Here is a 21,678-nt window from a genome sequence, read left to right on the forward strand (position 1 = left end):
TTTTTGGTATTTCAGCCAGCCCATTTCAGACATGGAATCATCTGGCTACATGAGAAACCAAAACTGATACTGCTACAAAATGACCTGAAACAGCAACAAAAATACAATTAAATGCACAAGATGAAATAAAGAGCCACTCATTTTCCAAACGTATTTGTTTGATCAGGAACACAAGTCCCATCAATTCCAAACATTTCATAAATAGCAGTGGTTCTGCCATGCCTATTTACATAAAGTTGATGGGCAGAACATTAAGGCTATTTGGGGGATAATTTAATTTAATCACACTGAAACAAGTTTAGGACATATACTCTGTGTTTCACAGGTGAACCGCTCATGGTAAAAGCCATTAACATCTTCTGTCAGACTGGCTTGCCCCATTAGACCCATCCCCTCACCTCCTTATCCTACCTAGTCATCAGCTCAAGGAGGTGGCATTGCTGTTGTTGTCACTGCAGAACTCTAATGCATTCTGTCCTCTCTAGTCCCCTGTAAAGTGAATATTTCACTCCCCAGACTCAAACATTATGTTAATTTCCCTGCTTGATTTCACCAAGTTTGACCCTTCTTAGTCCCTGCTCTGATTAACCCTTCAGTAGATTTCATCTTCACTTCGGACTTAAATCAACATTGTGACAAGTCCTTTGACCCCTTTTCTAACTGGCCACCTTTCCCATTCATACCCATTCTTTCCTTCATCATGATCAATAAAACCTGCTCTTTTATTTCTTGTTTTTCTTATAATCTTCCCTACACTGACCACTGCCTGATTACAGCAGAACACTCTCTCCCATCACCTGACTGCTCAGAAAGTGACCTTCCTTCCCTCTGAAGAACCCGAATCCTGCTCATCTCTCCAACCTGTTTTGCTTGCTCCCTCCTTTGCCCGCCCTTTCCCACAGTTACCTGCAACACTTCCCTATCCTCAGCTCTCTCAGACCTCAAGTTCTACTTGGTTTACAGACCAGCTGTGGGACTCTGTGCATACGAGCTGATGGACTGAGAAAAGCAGTGCTGAATGTCCCATATTTGTTCTTGATCTCCTCAGACTCTACAGGGATTCCCAGTAAGCCACAAAGTTTAATTTCTACTTATCCCTAATTCCAAAGCTGCTAAGAACAGTCACTCCCCTCTTCCATACCAGCAATTCTCTTCACCCAGCCAAGTAAGAGGCATTTGCTTTCTTCTTTCAATCTAAGATTGCCCTAACTTGTAACTTTTCCATCACCCGTAACAGCTCATCCTCAGGCATTCCCTCCTTTTTCTCCTCCACTCCTTTTACTTCCCTTCCATTTTTGCTTCCACCAGAAATTTCTGATATAATCTCACTCCTAAAAAAATCTCCTCACCTCTCCTATCATTTGCTCCTATCTCCCCATCCCTTGTTTCCTACATTACAATAGATTGATTTAACTCTTAGTAACTTCCAAGTCTCTGAACTTTGCACCATCCAGGAACTTCTTGGGATGATTTCCTTGTCCCCAATATCACCATATTACTGCTAACCCTACCTCCTCAAAGTACTTGGAATGGTTGCACTCATCCTTCAAATCCTTTAACAATATCCTGGACTGTTTTCAATGAGGGTTTCTACTTGGGCTACAGAACAGAAGTGTTCTTTTATGTATAGCTAGCTTCTGCTTTTCTGAAACAGAGCCTCCTTCTCCCACCTCACTAAACTTGGTCATGTGAATCATTCCATCCTCTTAAGCAGAGTCCATATCAAAGCAGGCATCTCTGGCTCCTTCCTGTCATGGGTTCTAGTCTTACCTATGAAATTCCTGACTCTAGTAGTAATCCTCTCCTTTCACACAACTCTTAGCTGTTGGTGCCATAATCTTCCCTTTCTGCAGCTCCTATTTTCTGGACTGCATTCCTGCCTCATCAACTTTCCATTGATTCTCAGATCATCCAGAAATACCTTTTCTTCCTTCGTTGTCTCAATTTCTCTTTTCCCCTACCATTTTAATCTTTGCAGCTAACTAGAGTGTGTCAAGTTTGTACAAGAGACACAATATCACTACTTTACATTAATTGTATTGTAAACAAATACAGCTCTTCTTTCACAGTGTGCATTACAACTGTATTTTATTTCAAATTACAGAGTAAATGGGTAACTTGAGCTACTAAAAAGCATTATCTGAAAATAGAATGACTTAATTTCATCTTGTAACCAGTAATTGGTGGGTATGGGGTTTTTTTGCGCATTGGTGAGGCCCCAACTATTAAGAGCAATATCATCAAACAGCAATCAAGGTGGTATATAGAAAAATTAATTGAACTAAAGTACTGGCAAGACACCACAATCCCTTAAGAAAGTGCCAACTTGAATTTTTAAATTTAATTATCTATATATTTTTTAAAATTGACCGGTGTTTCAAGAACAGAGGCCATGCAAAGCTATGTTCATGTCTCCCCATATTTGAACACCCTGGAGTTCAATATCTGAGGGTGTCACCAAGCACAATTTCAGAGCAGCATCAAAACATACCAACCAACACCTTTAACCTGTTTTGGTTCAACAGTTAAAGTTCTCTGTAGTTTGCTCCATAGTCAACAATACTAAAATCACATCTACAACAAGAACCTGCTTAGTTAATACTGTACTGTCAAAGTATTGACGTAGAATTGCATTTGTATCTGGTCCAGCTTGTGAAGTTTTGACTTCTACAAAGCAGGCTTAAAAAAAAAAAAAAAAAAAAAAAGCATGCCAGGCTAATGGCTATAGTATAATATTGCCCAGACAAATGATTTAGCTTAACTAGAACATTTCCCCCTCTAGCAGTTGGGTGAAGACCCATTCTTCAGTAGTAAGTTTCTCATGTGGGTTTTTTGGGTCCATACCCTCCCCCATGCCACCCAAATTAATAAAAAAAATACAAAGCATACACAAACAAATAGGTTTTGCTGAAATAAGAAGACAGAATATTTTAAAACAGCAGAGAATCTGTTTAGAAAAACTTGTTAAAATGTTTATAGTAGATGCATGGTGGAAAGGATTCAGAGTAAATTCATGTATGTGTTACTTGCAGTCAGGAGCGAGAGGCTTTGCCATATTATTGAAGCAGGGATTCAGAGCAAAATGATGCAGCATTTGCCGTAGAATTAGTGTGTAAGATGTTAGCATTCAAGCTGCATTCTATCAGATTTACACTTTGTCAAATGTTTCATTTGCTCACCACACTCTTCAACTGCTATGTTTTGTTGTGAAGCCTTGTACACCTCTGCAGCGGTGGTACCACTTACAAGCCCACCTACAGCATTCCCGTTATTCACGGTTACACTGGGATGAACTTGGCTTGCGGCTGAGGCTTTATGCTCAATTTCAGATGTTTTAAGTTTGGTTTGCTCCTGTCCAGATGCACTTAAATGATAAATTAAGAGCGACTCCTCCAAGGAATGGCCTAGACAAACAGCATGAGGAATTACTTTTATTCGGTTAATCACCTTTGTACGTATTCTCCCCCCAAATCATAATCCCACTCCCTCAAAGGAAAGACGTGTCAAGTCATACTTAATGGTACCAAGTAATGTGACTGATGGCTGATTCTCCAGAGCACTCTCTGTGTTCACTCAGGACACCAATGCAGTTCAGGTCAAGCATCTTCTACTAGACCTTGAGCCTACCCAGCACAGGGGGTTGGCAATGCACTTTTTGCCTCGTGCTTGTAATGAGCAGAACAGGAAATACACTTATTATCAAGTCACTCCTGACTAGTAGCAGGAATAAGGGCTAGTGGCCTGATTCAATGCCCACTGAAGTCTACGGGAAACTTTACATCGATTGGATCAGCCCAGAGAGGGGAATGTGAAGTCAAGCTCCACATTGGCATAACAAGGTCTACGTTTATGCCCATCTCTCACCTCTATTTTTCCCCGCACTTCGGCCTCTTATGAATAAAGGAGATGGCACACAAGAGGCTTTAGACTCAGCTGTTTATTATAAAGAGTCACATGCATCCCACTTAACTTCCCTTGGGCTCACACAAATTCTCTGCTTACATGTGCTAGAAAGTAGCCACCTGTCTCGGGCTAGGGGAGAAGGAATTGCGGGATCAATATCAATTATTTTCTCCTATAGTTCAGAACGCTGCCACCCCAAATTATAGAACGGTTTTGGTACAAGAATGATCTTAAGTCATCTGCTAAGTGTGCCAATTTCCCCCCACTGCCGTGAGCAGAATTTTATTAAGAATTAATACAAACTTATTTCAATTTATCCATTTGTCATTTACCAGTATGTAATTTTGGATTACAAAAGGGAGTGTTAAGGCGAGGTAGGCAGTGTTTCCATGTAAATACTATCTCCAATTGTAGAGCTAATGAAGATAGGATGGGTTACCTGTTTTATGGGTTTTGTGCGAAGATGCAGAGGTAGAGAAATAAGGAACCTGCCCAATGGTATCATGTAGGATGGAAGATACTGGAATCTGGACTGAAGGCAGAGATTTGACTACAGCCTTTTCTGAAAGCAGTTGCCGAGCCTGGGTGGTAGGGTGGTAAGACTGAAAAGCCTGGAAAGAGGACTGAGGCACCAATGGTGGGGTTTCAACAGACCCTTGTATAAAGTCACTAAATTCTTCATCATCAAGAAAAGCAGAGGATTGGGAGACAGATACAGTAGAATGTGATGGTGTAGGGTGATCTGTAAAATGGAATGAACACACGCAATGGAAGGCAATGAGGTAAAGAAACTTGGTTGGGTGGAAAGGTGGGGAAAACAGTTTCTAAAAATGGCAATTATTAAATGTAAAAAACAGTGGTTGGGAAAAGTCAGAAGTATATGCAGAACTATTTGACCAAAATAATGAGAATATTTACCATTCTATCAATCGACCACACTAAGGCAAGGTAAACTTCAGCTGCTTTTTTCCACTATAAACCTCCCCGCCCCCCCTTCCAGATTTTTATAACTTGTCCAGTTGGGATGAAACTTGATACTTCCACAGTCTGTATTAAGGTTTCCCCACCTCTTATATTAAGGAAGTTTAAAACAAATGTAACCTGTGCTGCTGAGTTTAGAGCAGTGGACTGGGACTCAGGATATCTGAATTCTTTTCTCAACTCTGCCAGTAATTTGTTGTTACACTTTAGGCAAATCACTTAAACCCTCTTTTTGCTCAATGTCCCGATGAAATAGGGCTGATATTGACTTTGGTAAAGCACTTGGAGTTACTCAGATGAAAGGTGCTACCTAAATGCCAAGTACATTAAACAGACTTGAAGTAATCACCAGGTCATTCTTACAGGACAAGATATTCTAATGTGAGTAGTGATTTTGGATGCCCAACTTGAAACACCTTAATATGTCCCCATCCTTTGAAAATCAGGTCCCTTTAAGGTGTTTCAAGTTAAGAACCTAAAAATTCAGGAACCCAAATTCACTAGTCATTTGAAAATCTTTGGCCACAGTATTCAAGTTACGTCATTCTAAACAGATCTATTGTAGAACAAAATGGCAGTTCTACAGCAATTTGGCCAGACTCAAGAGCTATAATGGAAAAAAAAAAAACCACTTTCATAGGCAACAGTCCCTCAAGGCAACACAGTATATGTCAAGCACAGCATGACCATCATTGACTTTATTTACATGCATTTGGACTAACCACTTTATCCTCCAATGGTTCTGTTTCATTGTACCTCTTAGGCGTATTTCCATCAACACAAACAAAGCCTTTATATAAATCTATATTTTAGGTAAGGGTAGGTTGTCATGCTTTATTCCATGTACTGTATACATCCTTAACAATAACTAAGGGGCACCTAAAACTAGCAAATCCACCTTAAATTACACTAATGTATTGCCAGAGTTTCTATTTCAATTCTACACAATCTTTAACTAAAAGCCAGCCTTTAATTAAAAACTAGGCAACAAATTTTTGCTGTCCCACAATTGGTCTCTTGAGAGGTTTCAAAAATGTACTTTATTGCAGGTTTCTGCTCAGCTTGGAGAAAGCTTGTATAGGGATCAAGTTGGAAGTGCATTAACCATAATAAACACTGCTCTCCAAGTGAGTTTTCACAGAGGAAAATTGAAACATGAAAAGCACAAGAGGCAGCAAATGCAGCTTCCAGACAAGTTATTCACCATAGTGGCACAACACCACATACTTTCACAGAACTATCTGCACTAAAGTGACAGTTCCTTTGATGCAAAACCTTGAGAAATAACACCAAGAGTTTTTGACCACACATAAACAAAAAGTGTGAACAACAGTCCCTTTATAGGAATAAAATAGCATCAAAATACTGACTTTTTCTCAGCAACATTATTCTGTTCCATAGAGTTGGTTTAAATCCTGCACTGTGTTGCTGAATGTCAACATACTTCATGTCACTCTTTCAAATTCTATATTTTTATCTTCTGTATCAAGTTATTGAACTAACTCATCTCCATTGCCTGCTTTTCCAACAAAGTTATTTTTTCCCAAGTCTGGATTATTGTGACATACCTTATTTATCTCAAGGACTTCATGTTCAATAACACCATTAATTCCTTTAAATGGAGTTTTAATAAACTCCATCATTAAGCATCAAATGAAAGCTATTGTGGATGACATCTTGATTTTTCATATAATATAATGATGGTTTATTTGCCATCTCTTTCCTACAGTGATTTCTAATTCTGGCAGCTGATTTAACACACCCTGATGCAAACATGTTGAGCCACCAGCAACCCATAAGTTTGGGAGATATAAGAAATGTAGCAGTGGGTAATTCCACCATACCTCCATGTAAAGGACTGACTGTGCAGCTGGAACTCTCTACATCTCCATCCTGTAGTTTGAAATTAGGTCCCACTAGAACAGATCTGACAGATTTAGCGTGGTCTATATATAAAACAAACCCATTACAAACACCACTGTTCAAGGTATTTCCACTCATCAGTGGTTTGTTTATCAGGGATGATGGGCCCAAATAACTTTAGACTTTGCAGTTCAGATCTATCTCTACTGTAAGCGACCACAGGAAAAACACCCAGTTTTTAGACAGGAGTCCAAATGAAATCTGTTGCTGGAACACTTGTCAAAAATTCATAAGATGACAAGGTAGAAAGGGAATCTCCACTCACTTGAACAGTTTTCTGCTCGGTTTCCTTGCACTAGTCAACATTTTAGTAGTACAGTTCAGAAGAACAGTGCTAGGGAATTGTCAAACTTGCTAGACAGCAAAAAGTTATTGCATGAACTTGTGAGCAACTTGAAGACCACCAACAAATAGCAGTCAGAGGGAAGATTCAGTGATGGAAATATCATCTGGGGACAAGCTTAGCTAATTGAGGCTTCATTTCAGGCAGGACAAAGGAGTTAGGTTCCCCACAACTAACATTTTTCTCTTTAGAGGGAATATTTTATGATGTCAATTACTACTAATGTAATAATTCCTCTGAAAATGGATTATTAAAGGTTTTTAATTTCCCCATGTCCAGATAATTGAATCTGAGCAAGCTATTATAGTATTGTGAAATAATTTTATAATGTTTTGATACTACTTAGCATGTATATAGTGCTTTTCAGCTTCAAAGCACTCTACAAACACTAATTAGTCATTTGACTAGAAAAAAAAGAAACAATTGTAACATTTAGAAGTGCAATGTATGAGGGAAGTTGGCAGATGCTACAGCTCAGTGTTAATATTCAAACTACAGTTGTTGGTATTTTTAAATGAAAACGTAACAAGTTCTTTGACGAAATATTAGATCACAACTTTTACCCATGTATTTTATAAAGCATACAGCAGCTACAATGAAAGCTTCAGTTTACTGAATCATATACAATAACCAGTTCAGCTCAGACTGCCTGAATACAAAACAGCTCCATGAATTAAAGGTCCTTACGGACATGAAGCAGTATAATATTGCAGTCTTATTTTCAACCAAAAATAAAATACCTGGTTTTTTTGGATGCAATGCTGGAGTGGGGTGCATTTTAGCATCTCTTGAAAACCCATCTAAGTTTCCTTTAATAGCTTCCAAAGCATCATCTCTGCTCTTCTCACCTGTCTGAAACGTGATAAAAGTTTCTTTGAAAGTGTCATGGTACAACAACTCAAAATCTTCTTCCAATATTCATAATTGTTTTGTCCGAAAAAGTAGCAATGTTTGTTAAAAAAATAATCATACAAATTAAGCTCAATTTTCCAGTGATGGCTTCGGTAAAGCATAAACAGAAACCCCTTTACTTACAACAGAATTTATTCAACAGGTTACACAATGACAACAGCAAAGGTTTTTCACCCATTGGCATTTACATGTCTTCAGATGGGAATGAAAAGAGTTAGTATATGTCCAAGTTCTGGAAATTTACTGTTTAACAAGAATCCTTGTACTGTTGTGATTACTAGGTCTAAAAATGTACCCAGTTGTAAGCTCAAATGTAAAAAGTATGTGAAAGTTCATAACATGTCACTAACTTTTTGCCTGCTTGGAAATTAACCACGGAAAACAGGTCAAGCTGTTTTCAATAATGAAAGTTCTGAACAAGTGCAAGAGACCCAGAGAGAGAAACTGTCTTAATCCAAACAAAGAGGGCCTGATGATATCGTTCAAGGACTGTTGAAATCATTCTTGGTAAAAACAGAAGACGTGGAGCCAGAAATTAATTAACCAAAATTGGTGTGGTGAATATTAAGCCTAACTGGTGCACAAAATAATGAAGGGATGAGCTATGCCACACTCTTTTCCCTTTTTTTGGAGTTCTTCAAGAGAGACTTTGAAAACAATCTCATCACCTGCCCCAGTGCATCCCAGCTCATCTCATCTTCCATGACCCCAAAACGGAGCAGACCAGATCGAAAGACTTTCTTCCTGACAGAGAAGCCATTAGGCCTTGCTCTTGTTCAAGAACTTTTGTTTTTCACTTGAGTCCTAAGAATGATATCATTATGACAGCCAGTCCTCAGCCCATCACAGGGATACGTAATTGCCAGCGCTGCAGAGGCATGTAAGATCCTGTTCTCCCTCCCCTCCTTTTGTGTTATGTTCTGCACCCCTTTCCTTCCTCCTATTCTCTCTCTCACTCTCTCGGCTTTTCATCAAATCCTGAAATCAACTGCACTGTATCAGCACAGCAAGTTGAGATGACCACAATCCTGCCCTAAGGAGAAAAGACTCAGATAACATCCCTGATCGGAATATAAACCAGGGACCAAGCAACAGGTGGGGTAGTTGACCTGCCAGCAAGAGCATCCATTTGTAACTGACCACCTATCCAGTGTACCAAAAACATCAACAAAAGCCATATTCCCCCACCTTTTCTGTCCTCTTTCTCCTCCACCTTGTGTCTGTCTCTTAAAAACATAAGTGAAAACCCTTCAAACATCAAGACTGAGTGTAAAATTAACTCTTTCCTTTTCAAAGAAAGGTTGTTGCTTAAACAAATGACTGATATTTTGCCTCCAAAAGGAAAGAGACTTTAGTAGGTTTTAATTAAGTTTGTTTTGCATAATCACTAAATTCCAGCTTCAATATAAATGGTTGTTTTAATTTCTTGTGTTTTATTAATAAACTTTCAACTTCAGAATGAATGATTTTGGGTGTTTGCCAAGGAACGGAATAAACCAAAGCCTCTGCAGAAAAAAACCCTGAACCAAAGTATCACTGTTTTAATGCTGGACACCAAAGGAGTTTATAAATACTTATCTCATTTGGCCCTTGAGATCAATACAACAGTTTTCACTTAAACTGTGCCACAACTTGAGAGCAGGGAGTCCAACTAATGAACATATTGACATTTTTATGTATTGTAGAAACCTATTTTGTTCCCAAACTAGGTTGTTTTCTTTTTCAAAAGCAGATGGATTGTTTGTTGAGCTACCACTGAGAGGAAAAAGGGATTCCTTTTCCTCAGACCTGGGTCAACGTCTTACAACATTCACCTACTCAGAACACAGTGGCAGGAAAAGAGGCACTACTATAAAAAGCACTGTTTCTGTCTGGTTACAAATGTTACAGCAGCAGAGAAGACAGTCTATCCTTAGAGCAGCGGGGAGATGCAGAAGGGTGAAGTTATCAAGACAACAAAGGAAACTGATTCACTTTGCAATACCACATTTGTCTTGTTTTGATTACATAGCACCAAGAGAGGTGCCATGTACAAAGGGTTAAACATATCAGATGTTTTCAAGAGGCCTGATACAAAGCTCATTGATAACTAGACTCCCATTGGACTTCATCAGGCTTCAGATCAAGCCTTCGGTTGGGAAGGTGTACGAAAGAAGAATCTATTTCTTCCCTAATACATGAAAGCCACAGGTGTTGTTTTTTTTAAATCTGAAAATCAATAAATGCTGTTTATGATATACCTTTGGTTTCACACTGCTTAGGAGTCTCAGCTTTTGTTTCTGCTCTTCAAATTGGCGTCGTTTTCTCTCTTCTTCTAAGAATTTTTGCTGGTGTTCAAACCTTTTTCTAAAGTGAAACAATATCAAACATAAAAATTAAGCATTATTTGATGACAACTTCCATGCCAACCTTCTGAATATTGGTAACTTGGTTTTCACATTCCTTTCCTTTTTCACATAGATGCTTTGGCACACACTTTGCTACAGTCTCATAAAATTGGTAGAAAATAGCATATGCCACCATGAACCTCATACACCGCCTTCAAAGACAATGGAATGGTCTGCAACTAGCTTAACATTTTAGAATCCTAAATTCAATAGGAATGTCTCTAGGATAGGATGATAGTTTTTAATACACACAATACGCTGGGGAATTCCGCCGCCCCCCGAATAAGATTTTGCCAGCAGCATTAAAGCATCACTTACTGTTGCTCTTCTGCAAATTGTTTCTGCATGTCGGGGGTGTATTGTGGCGCTGCCGGGCGCATTCCTAAGAAAGAAGCCTGTCCCATAAAAGACATTCCAGTTGCTTGCATAGCCCCAAGGGGCATGCCACCCTATAACAATAAAATAAGTCTATGTTACGTATAGCAATATCAAAATCCAGCATCTGTACTATGTCAGGTTGTGAACTAGTTAGAATCCATAAAAATAAGCAGGGCCAGGTCTGCTCAGTACTTGGACACGAGACCTCCAGAGACAGGGGCGGCTCCAGGCACCAGCACGCCAAGCGTGTGCCTGGGGCGGCAAGCCACGGGGGGGCAGCCTGCCGGTCGCCGCGAGGGTGGCAGACTGCCTTCGACGGCATGTCCACGGGAGGTCCGCCGGTCCCGCGGCTTCGGTGACAATTTGGCAGCAGGTATGCCGAAGCCACGGGACCGGCGGACCTCCCGCAGGCAAGCCGCCGAAACCGCGGGACCGGCAGACCTCCCGCAGGCAAGCCGCCGAAGGCAGCCTGCCTGCCGTGCTTGGGGCGGCAAAATACATAGAGCCGCCCCTGTCCAGAGACAATCCAGGTGCTATGCACTGCACACACACACAAAAAAAAGCATTGGTTATTCAGCAGGTAGCACTCCTCTCAGTCAGGACTGAACCAATACCCCTAGACCAGTGGTTCTCAACCAACAGTCTGCATACCCCTGGGGGTACTCAGAGGTCTTCTAGGGGGTACATCAACTCATCTAGATATTTGCCTAGTTTTATAAAAGGCAACATAAAAAGCACTAGCAAAGTCAGAACAAACTAAAATTTCGTACAGACAATGACTTGTTATTGTTATTCAGTATATACTGAAATGTGAGTACAATATTTATATTCAAATTGATTTATTTGAAAGGGGTATAGTAGTCTGGAAAGGTTGAGAGACACTGTCCCGGATGGTACTAGGAAGGTGCTGGATTTTTGGACAAAAAAATCATGATCCTGACTACACAATTAAAAAAAATCCATAAAACTTCTCAAGAGTAGGGATGTTAACTCGAGTATCATGACCCACAAAGTCTCCCCTTTAACTTCAATATTATTTTCTTCTTTCCTTCCTATCCTAAACTACTGTGCAGTGTTTGTGTTGTGTTAAAAAAATTTCACATTCCACACAAGCGGTATACAAAATAATTCCTAGATATGTAGTTTGAATAGTCAGTAAAGTGTGTCAATTACTTTTGGATCCATTTGTATGAAACGCATGTGTAAGTACACACACACAAGATTTCATAAACAAGATTTCCCTGACTGGGGTAAATTATTATTTTCACTGATTTAGGAAATAAAATCAAGTGATTTTATAAAATTTATTTCTTAAAACATTAGGACATTCTTTTACATATATTCCAATATAACCAATTCCTAAACGATTATGTTTTCAGGATCAATGTATACACGCATTGATTAAGTTAACGAACATTAACAAGATAGTATTAGTTGTATGGACAGATCTTTGGCCAGTCCATTTTCAATTGGGTCACAGCTTTAACACTTGTTTTCAGGTTCCCTTGAACAAAACTACATTTTATTTTAACATAAGAACTATATTATGTAACTTAAGTTTATTAGGTAGCTGATGCTTGAAACTACTCAATGAAATATAACAATATTTCATTATAGTTTTAATGTCAATGGTTCTGTAATCCAGGATGAGATTTTCTTCCATAAATTCAGCTACTTTTACCATTGCTGATGTATTCAAAAATCACACAAAGTGAAAGCAGTAAATGTCTTATCGTCTTTTATTATTTCTAACCAAATCCCCTGAAAAATATATTTTTCTTCTGCAGTTTTGTAAAATTCATTATCCATTAAAGCAAATAAGGGGCAAAAATATAGTTCTATTCAATTTGCTATATAACGCAACTTTACTAGATTAATGTTTACATGATTAGACAAGTGGAGATTTACATGTAAAAGTGGTGGGCACTAAAGGATAAACAAATGAGATAGTTTTTGAAGAAATATATCAATCCCCCACCCCCAAGTGTTAAGTTCCTCACATCATGTTGTGCACTATATTGTAATCTTACTTCTCAGCAATTAGCAATATAAAATGCACGTTTTCCCCCCCTACAGCGTGGGAAGAAACCTTGTGAAGATTATGAGGAGTTATGTAGGAGGAAAGTTACTTCAAGCGTGCAAAAAGGAGAGAAATTCAATACCAAAACTGCAGGAGGAAGAACAATTTGGAAAATTGATTTGATCAAAAGGAAGGAAATTTACAGTATGAAAGAAATGTCCAAACTATTCGCTGTTCCCTGGGGCCTTGAGGCCTTGTTTGATTAATTTGTGAACCACCACATATGCTTACAATATTCTATAGGTAACTAGTATATATAAATAACAAAAAACGTACAAAGCTGAAATCACAACATGGGTGATCATAGTAAATATAATGAACACAGGCCAATGGATGTTCCCCATAAAGAGCTCATTTCAAATACTGGACAATACACTGTCTTAGTAGACAGCAAATAGTTATGAATATAAAGCAAAGGGAAAATAGGAAGGGTGAAACAAGGTGAAAAGACAAAAAGAGCGTGTGCTGTTGGAGTTGTAGATAATAGAAGCTATTTAACACTAAACACTGAACCATAGTGAAGGCAGTATCAGGAATATTTAACACAAGGAATGGTTTACAAACTCCCTCTTATACTGAGAGTTTTGTTTCCATTACTGTTGAGTGCCATCTTCCCTCCTGCAGAAGGGCCTTTCTCTTACTGTGTTTACTGCAGCAATAGATACAAAGAAGTGGAACTCCCAAGTTCTGACATCTAAGAGCAAACTACAATACCCAATGTTTTCTCCCCCCGTGCCCTTGTTCATTATTGCTCCCAGCTAGGACAGTGAATAATGCACACTGAGCTCCCACTGCCTCACCCACTCCCCACGCTACTTATCCAGATCACAATGAATCCCACAAGTATCATGGCAATTATAAAATACTTTCAGAGAGAAGCTTGTGAAGCCAAAATAATGCAATGCAATAAAGACACCTGCCTATGGGCTACTGCCCATCTCTTCATCCTGAGGTCACCCAGCAGCGGCAGAACCCTTGACACTTCTGACTTCAGAGGCAGGTCCCAGGACCTCTTTCAGGGGTCAGATGTCAACAGCCTTACTGACACATACATTCAAGTATCTATTTCATTTCACATCTACTGAAAACAAATGTTACTCACGTACCTGCATGGTCATCGGTCCAGGAGACATCTGAGAGCCGTAATTCATTCCCATCATGCCTGGCATATTAGATTGCATGACAGATACCATTGGAAACCCTTGCTGTTGAATAGGAATCATACCTACACCAGAACATTAAACATTGATTAAGTCCCCAATTGGTTCTAAAGTTCATCTTTCAAATTAAACAGATAGAGGGAAGGAAGGAGCGACTGGCAGTTCTGCGTAAGTTAATACAAGGACTCTTTACTCAAGGGTGATTTGGTGCATAGAATGTACTACAACACAGGCAGCAATAAAAGGATCTTGCATTTTAAGAAAAGAAGCCTTCCAGGACATCTTCACAAGTTAAGCTGAGGGCGCTCCTTCCATCTCAACTGCTCTTTGAAAGAAACTTGGGATTTTCTTCCCTTCTTTGATTTTAAAACTGTAGTTTCCAAAAAATAACCAACTTGTGCTGGTAGCCCATTCCGGGATTCTCCTGAAAGGATTATTTCTTATAACATACTTCATAGGACTGTCTAGGCATTACTGGTACATCTTGTCCTCAGCGAAGCTTTTACATTCTCAGTTGACTGGACAACTCTTGTGCCCGCAGGAGTGTTTACCCCACATAAAAGGTTTAACCAGTTGAAACATCTTTCAATAAAAAGCTTGATTTAAATAAGATTGGACAAATCAGCCAGAAATGTATTAATTCATTGAGTAAAACTAAAAGGATTAAACCAGAGATGTAATAATTCTAGAATGTTATCTTAGCGGACACAGACTGATTACAACATAGTCACTGCCAGTAAACTGCCAGTATCATTATAGCCATGGATAATTTAACATTACAGGTACAACTGCCTGAGAAAGGATGCAATTGGCTCAGGAATTATCAGTGACGCTTCAGCAGCATATTACTGAGCCAATCAGTACTTAGTGAATGGACGTCCTCCCACCCCCATATTTTCCATTAGTTAAACAAGTAACTGACTGAGGAATCAGAATAAAAATTATTTAAGGTTGAGGTTTCTTGATTTAATAATACTTTGCACTTATGTCATGCCTCTTGTTCAAGATTCTAACTATGCATTGCAAGTATTTACTAGGCCTCACAACACCCACATGATATAGGCATGCCGACTGGTAGACTGAAGTACACAGAGGTTAAATGCCTTACCCCAGTTCATACAGTAATTCAATGACATAGTCAGGAACAGAACTCAGAAGTTAGGACTCCCAGTCCCCTGCTCTAACCTACAGAGCACACTGCCTTCCCAATGAGATCCAATATTAGTTATATGGGAAATTTTGTAAATAAAGATATAAGATTCAGATTAATGTTACTGAGTAGGAAGGAAGAAGTAAAAAAACATAGCTAACAGGTGAACTTAATATTCCCAATTCTAAACTTCAGGAAAGAATGCAAAGTTACTGTATATCTGACTTAGATTGCTTAACATTAACTTCTACACAAAGAAAGGGCAACTAAAATGTTCAGAATCTGAAATTCATACTTGCCTTGCGGTGGGCCGATACCACCTGCTACAGGAAACATGAAGCTGAAAATAAATTAAAAAAAAGCATGAGCCTATGACTTGATATCTAAATAATTGCTCAAGGACTGAACTACTGAGAATGCAAAAGTTACCCCAGGTCTTTGACTCCCACTGCAGTACTACATCCCAAACTGCCTCATTTGCTCGGTCCAAAACGTTTGCCCAAGCTGTGACCCACGGAATTAACCACAGAACCTTCCCTTCTCCATTAGAAATCGGAACAATTGCTGATGACGATGATCAGCAAGGATCCACCTGAAATAGTGCTGAAGAAAGGTTCACTGGAAGTGTCGATGAGATAATAAAACCACCTTCAGCATTATTATTATTATATAGAGCGAGACTAAGAAGAAACATCTCATTTTCTGTAATGGTGCTCAAAATGGTTTTGACCCATCTATATTGCCAATTGAGCTGTTTTTAACATATGCTACTAAGCTTGGGTCAGCAGTGGGTCAATTTCCTAATGTAGGCAAGGCCTTTAGAGCTGCAGGATGAATAAGTATCCAGATTCAGCAGAATCACTAGCTGCATCAGAACATACTTATCCCAGCTCCTTCATAACAGTTTTTCCACAGAGAAATAAAACTATCCAAGAAAAAAGTTTTTTCCTGTTAAATATGAAGAATTAGAAGACACCGCAGTGTCCATTTCCTGTTCTTTGTGCTTTAACTTTCCATTGCTCCCATTTAAAGGGAAACAACTACACCCAAGGGGAGAGAAACACATCCCAGCAAATATCAAAGACCAAATGCACAAAGATAAAAATCAGTGTTAAAAATTCAGCTGAAATTATAAGAGCAATGTCTTGTCCCCACTTTGAAGCATAAACATCAGCTTTTTCAGTGACAAACACAGTGTAATTATTATAAATGTACAGCAAGATTCATAGGTGCATTAACAGACAGTGTTATATTCATACATGTCCACCAACCACCACACAGTTCCTAATAACCCCCAGAACTTCAGGGCCAGGTACAGCACAGTCAGCCATACCACGTTATTGTGGCTGACTATTAAAGCACTCTTTCAAGTCCTCCCCCAGCTGCATAGCTCAGCACTGAGCTCTTCCGATTGCCCTTGTGTCTGGCTCTTCAAACTCATCAAACAGCCATTGCCGGAGAGAAAAAAGGAGTCCTAGTTTAGCAATACCGTTTGCAACTCACTCTGAGACAGATGTCAGCAATAATTTACCAACCAAGGACTTTCTTCAGTCCCCACCAACCTCTTACATCAAACACTCTGGAGAGAGAGAGAAGCTTACAGACATTCAACATCTCTCAGCCCAAGTGGGTTAGTCAAGAGGCCAGATGACAGACAAAGGTGAAGGAAACAAAGTGAAGAGGGAATGACATAGCAAAGATCTGCTCATAACGCTTCAAAACTGACATTGAATTCAGAAACCTGTTGTGTTTTGTAAATGTAAAAGAGCTGGATTCCTTATTGTGCCTGTGCTCTCTTACTATGCAACATCTATGTGTAATGTAGAGTTCAATCATAATTAGCTACAACTGAGAACACACAGTATCCCAGACAATTCGAAGAAGTGGGTTGTAGCCCACAAAAGCTTATGCTCTAATAAATTTGTTAGTCTCTAAGGTGCCACAAGTACTCCTGTTCTTTTTGCAGACAATCTGTGTTACCCTTTATTTCTGGGCCCTAGTCTAGGACTGTGGCTCTTAAGCTCTACAGTAATACAAATAATAATTAATATAACTTCAAAATTTGAACTCATGATACTCTTAGTTCCTCAACTTTTCATTCTGCCCTAACCATTAGGCCACACATTAATTCCTCCATTCACAAAACTGTAACATACACATGTACCCAACTAAGGATAAGTTAGTAAGTCTGGCCCTACCACCACCACAATTTTAGGGTTCTCTATAAACAGAAATGTCTCCTACAGCCCCTGTGGAGAGTGATCTGCATAGGCATGTTTTGCCAAATCTAGAAGCAGGCACTGGGACTGGAGTGCTTGAGCAGGATCCAACCCAGGTCAGTTGTAACCAAAAGCTGTTATTAATTGATGAATGTTCAGTGACCTATGTGAAACAAGCTCGGTTACCTCAGTCCAGTTCTGGGTGGAGGGGTACTGACATCATAAAAAACACAGCAGGCATTAGCTGGCAACCTTGTCTCAAGTCACAGCAGGGAGGCCAACAACTAAACTCCCCTCCTGCTCCTAGCTGTGGTTCCCTTTACATCAAGGCTGAGGCACATTGACAAAACAATGTGGGGCAGTCAGCTTGCAGCCTGAGTTTTGCTTCAACTGTGGATTGAGATCTTTTAGTTTCCACAGCTGCTAAGATGGCACTTTTTGCCAACAATATACTCACATAAAACTTGTTCAGAAACACGTAGTTTCCGACCTACACCTATCACCTTTCTCTCATGTATAAATTATTCACTCCAGGGTCCAATTTACAGATGAATACAAGAAGTAAATTAATAATTACTGTAATTAATGCTATTTTAGAGCTATACATTTTAAGGTAGCACTTGTATCAAAGACAGTATCCAAAACTATTTTAAATTATCCCCTTTTTCTGCCTTGTGAGGATTCTGGTGGTAGAAATAAGGTTCTGTTCTAGTTTAACTGAAATGCAATGTAATCTGGACAAGCACACTAAGGTACCAGCACATGTTGTAAGCAAATAAAGGCCAGATCATTAAATATTTATCCCTTTCTAGAGTTAAGTAGTGATTTATTTATAAGCATCTGTAAAAACTGTAGCTAATTAGAGGCTGACTGAAAGAAAAACAAAAATGAAAAAGTTGGTTTCTCTGAATCAAAATTCTGAATGTGTGTTAGGATTCACTGTTGACCTTGTTCAGTCAAAGATTTAGTTACACGTTTGGCTACTTTTTAGCAATACGAGAAAATGTAAAACATCAGGAATTCTGGCATTGAAGATGTATCTGTATACATGTATGTATCTATATATCTGTATACAAAGAAGTGTTAAATAGCTATTCAAATATACACACAAACAGAAGAGAAAATACACATCAAGTTAAAACAAAAACAAAAACTCCTAGACACTGCATCATTAGGGAGTCACAGGAAGAAGTTACTGATACATACTTTTTAAAAATATCAGTTACCGTTTACTAATGTGAACAATGTCTAAGCAACTTCAGTTAATTTACTCTGAAATAAGACATTTTACCCTATAAAAACTTCTTAAATTAACAAGAAAATTACTTATTGAACAAACAGGCATCCTATATCAATATGAAAAAAGTGAAAGATGGAACTGACTCATTTCCAGAAGTTCTGCGCTAAAATTATTAGTCTGCCTTGTGCATTACACTGGCTTGGGATTAAAGGGGAGATTAACTATCTGAAAATCAATTCTAAATGCAATGAGCATGATCTATACTTTGTAATAGCCCATGGTTCCATTTTATAAAATATATATTACAGCTCTTTTCTATCAGGCATGTCCTTTCAAAATACCTTCATATTCAACATTACTCTACACAATGGTATATAATTTATTTGTAAATATATCAACGGCACTCCGTGTTGTATCCAAACAACTACATTTATACAAGCAGCAAGTAATACTTTTGATGACATGGCACTAAAATGCAACATATGCAGAAACATACAGATATTCAACACACTTATTTCACTATGTGCTGTATATGAGATAAGAAGGAACAGAAGTGTGGTTAAAAAGCATTATCGTGTAAAAAAGAGAAAGTGAAGATCTCTGTGACAAAGTTCAAGAGCAGTAATATCCTACAGAAGTTCCTCAGAAAATCTTTGACAATAGTCTCAATACCATTGGGAGTATCACTTTAATATTATCATATCATTCACCAATAAGTTTTTCATAATAGGTACTCTAGTTTCAGGTACAGGGCTCCAGCAATCAGCTTCACTCAAACAGCAGGATAAAGAAAAAAAACACCCCTCATTTTCTTTTGTATTCAGATTTTACTATGAAGAATCCATGTGATAGCTTCTAGAACAGCAACAAACTACAGGATGAACTCTTTCCCCAACTCAAACTCCTAGACTGTGTCTATAGTTGAGAGTTTTTGTACCCATAATTCCCAATGAGTGCAGAGCCTGTAAAGCAGTAATATTGACATGGTGACGGTGTTTTTCATACCATGTGTCTAACTCAGAGGCCCCAAGACCCTCTAAGTGAAACTAACTATAAGCCATAATGAAACTGACTTCACTGATTTCCATCACCTAAGCTCAGAGAATTGAATAAAGCTACAAAAAGCATAGTGACAAGTAAATTGGAATTTTGGAATCCTTTCATTTTTCACAATCTAGGGTCTCATTAGTAAGGTAGGTGTTTACAAAAGTAGAAGTGTTTACAATGATTAATTCTAAATTGACAGTGGTGCTGTAAAGAGAGAATGGATGTTTAAGCAGCAGATCAAAATAATTATATTTCAGATTTATATATCGTGTTGCGCTTCTCATCCTACAGGATTCTGAAGTGCCTTACAAATTACATACCCAGGAGCTCTAATGAAATGCAGACACTTCTAATGTGGAGGGTGGCAACCTGGAAAACATCTGGAGGAAAGCACCCTACATAAGTATGGGTGTGAGATTTTGGTGAAGGTCACCAGGGCCAATGCCTGCTTTTATGAGAAATGCCATGGGATCTTTGATGACAACACAAAGCAGGTAGGATTTTACTTAAGTATCCAGGAATATCTGATTAATACAACTTCACTTATCAAAAGCCGACTGACTCCGTCCTACAGCTCTGTCCTTTCACAGAAAAATGCTATAATCTGAAGCCCTATAAATACTTCATTTAAACAGAAATCTCTAATCAATTCCCAGTTTGAAAGGAGAAATACAAAGATTAGCCTCCTATCCCACCCAAAACATAACACAGAGGCGATAATATTTCTCAGTCAGACCCCCCCAGCCTCTCACTGCCCCAGCTCTTCACCACCACCACCACCCCCAGCCCCTCACCACCCCAGTCACCCCCCCATCCCTAGCCCCTCACTACCCGTCAGACCCCCCCGACTCAGTCAGACCCCCCCAGCCCTCCACCACCACCCCCAGCCCCTCACCGCCCCAGTCACCCCCCCATCCCCAGCCCCTCACTACCCCAGTCAGACCCCCCCAGACTCAGTCAGACCCCCCCAGCCCCTCACTTCCCCAGCCCTCCACCACCACCACCCCCAGCCCCTCACTGCCCCAATCACCCCCCCACCCCCAGCCCCTCACTACCCCAGTCAGACCCCCCCAGCCCCTCACTTCCCCAGCCCTCCACCACCCCCAGTCACCCCCCCCAACGCTTCCCAAGCTCTACCCCGACCTACCCAGCCGGGGCCGAGACCCCGGGGACTGGCCGGGCCCCCCGCCCTCTCCCCACCTACCCGGCGGCCCCAGCGCTGCCGGCTCCGGCCGCCCCCGCTACTCCGCCCCCTCCCGCGGCTCTAGCGCCGCCGCCAGCTCCCGGCCCCGGCCGCAGCGCCATCTTCCCGCTCGGCCCCGCCGCTGTCAGCTGAGCCGCGCCGCGCCGACTTCCGGGGCAGAGCGGCCGCCCCTCCCCGCCCCCTGCGCAGGCCGCCGCGCCGGGCCTCCCCTGCGGCTCCCGGAGACAGCGTGTCACCCTCTGGGGCCTAGACTGCCGCGGTGCGTGAGACCCTACAGAAAAACCCACACTGCCCTCCTTGGGGATGGGATATGTGTGACCCCATAGACACCCTACCAAAAAACCCGCACTGCCCTGGAGATGGGATCTATGTGACCCTCTAGACACCCTACAGCGACCCTATAGAAAAAACCCATGCTGCCCTGGGGATGGGATATATGTAACCCCCTAGACACCCTACAGAGAACCTATAGAAAAACCCACACTGCCCTGGGGATGGGATATATGTGACCCTATAGACACCCTAGAGAGACCCTATAGAAAAACCCACACTGCCCTGGGGATGGGATATGGGTAGGGCCCTACCAAATTCACAGTCCCTTTTGACCAATTTCACAGTCAGAGGATTTTAAAAAAACATAAATTTCATGGTTTCAGCTATTTAAATCTGAAATTTCATGGTGGTGTAATTGTAGGGGTCCTGACCCAAAAAGAAGTGTGATTTAATTATAGTTCGTAGTCATATATGCCCT

General features: G+C 40.1%; 1 protein-coding gene across 1 annotated transcript in view; it reads right to left on the minus strand.

Moving 5' to 3' along the window:
* The window catches only part of SYNRG (synergin gamma), a 58,440-nt gene extending 37,412 nt beyond the window's left edge, over window positions 1-21,028 (minus strand). Inside the window, exons 1-8 of the mRNA XM_065418121.1 lie at window positions 20,928-21,028; window positions 15,517-15,557; window positions 14,014-14,132; window positions 10,768-10,898; window positions 10,303-10,408; window positions 7,891-8,002; window positions 4,343-4,645; window positions 3,180-3,404 (exon numbers count right to left, since the gene is read on the minus strand). Of these exons, the coding sequence (XP_065274193.1) occupies window positions 3,180-3,404; window positions 4,343-4,645; window positions 7,891-8,002; window positions 10,303-10,408; window positions 10,768-10,898; window positions 14,014-14,132; window positions 15,517-15,557; window positions 20,928-21,028 (1,138 nt within the window). The remainder of the gene's footprint in view (window positions 1-3,179; window positions 3,405-4,342; window positions 4,646-7,890; window positions 8,003-10,302; window positions 10,409-10,767; window positions 10,899-14,013; window positions 14,133-15,516; window positions 15,558-20,927) is intronic.
* Window positions 21,029-21,678: the final 650 nt, after the last annotated feature.

Source organism: Emys orbicularis, chromosome 17 (assembly GCF_028017835.1).
Source record: "Emys orbicularis isolate rEmyOrb1 chromosome 17, rEmyOrb1.hap1, whole genome shotgun sequence".
NCBI lineage: Eukaryota > Metazoa > Chordata > Testudines > Emydidae > Emys > Emys orbicularis.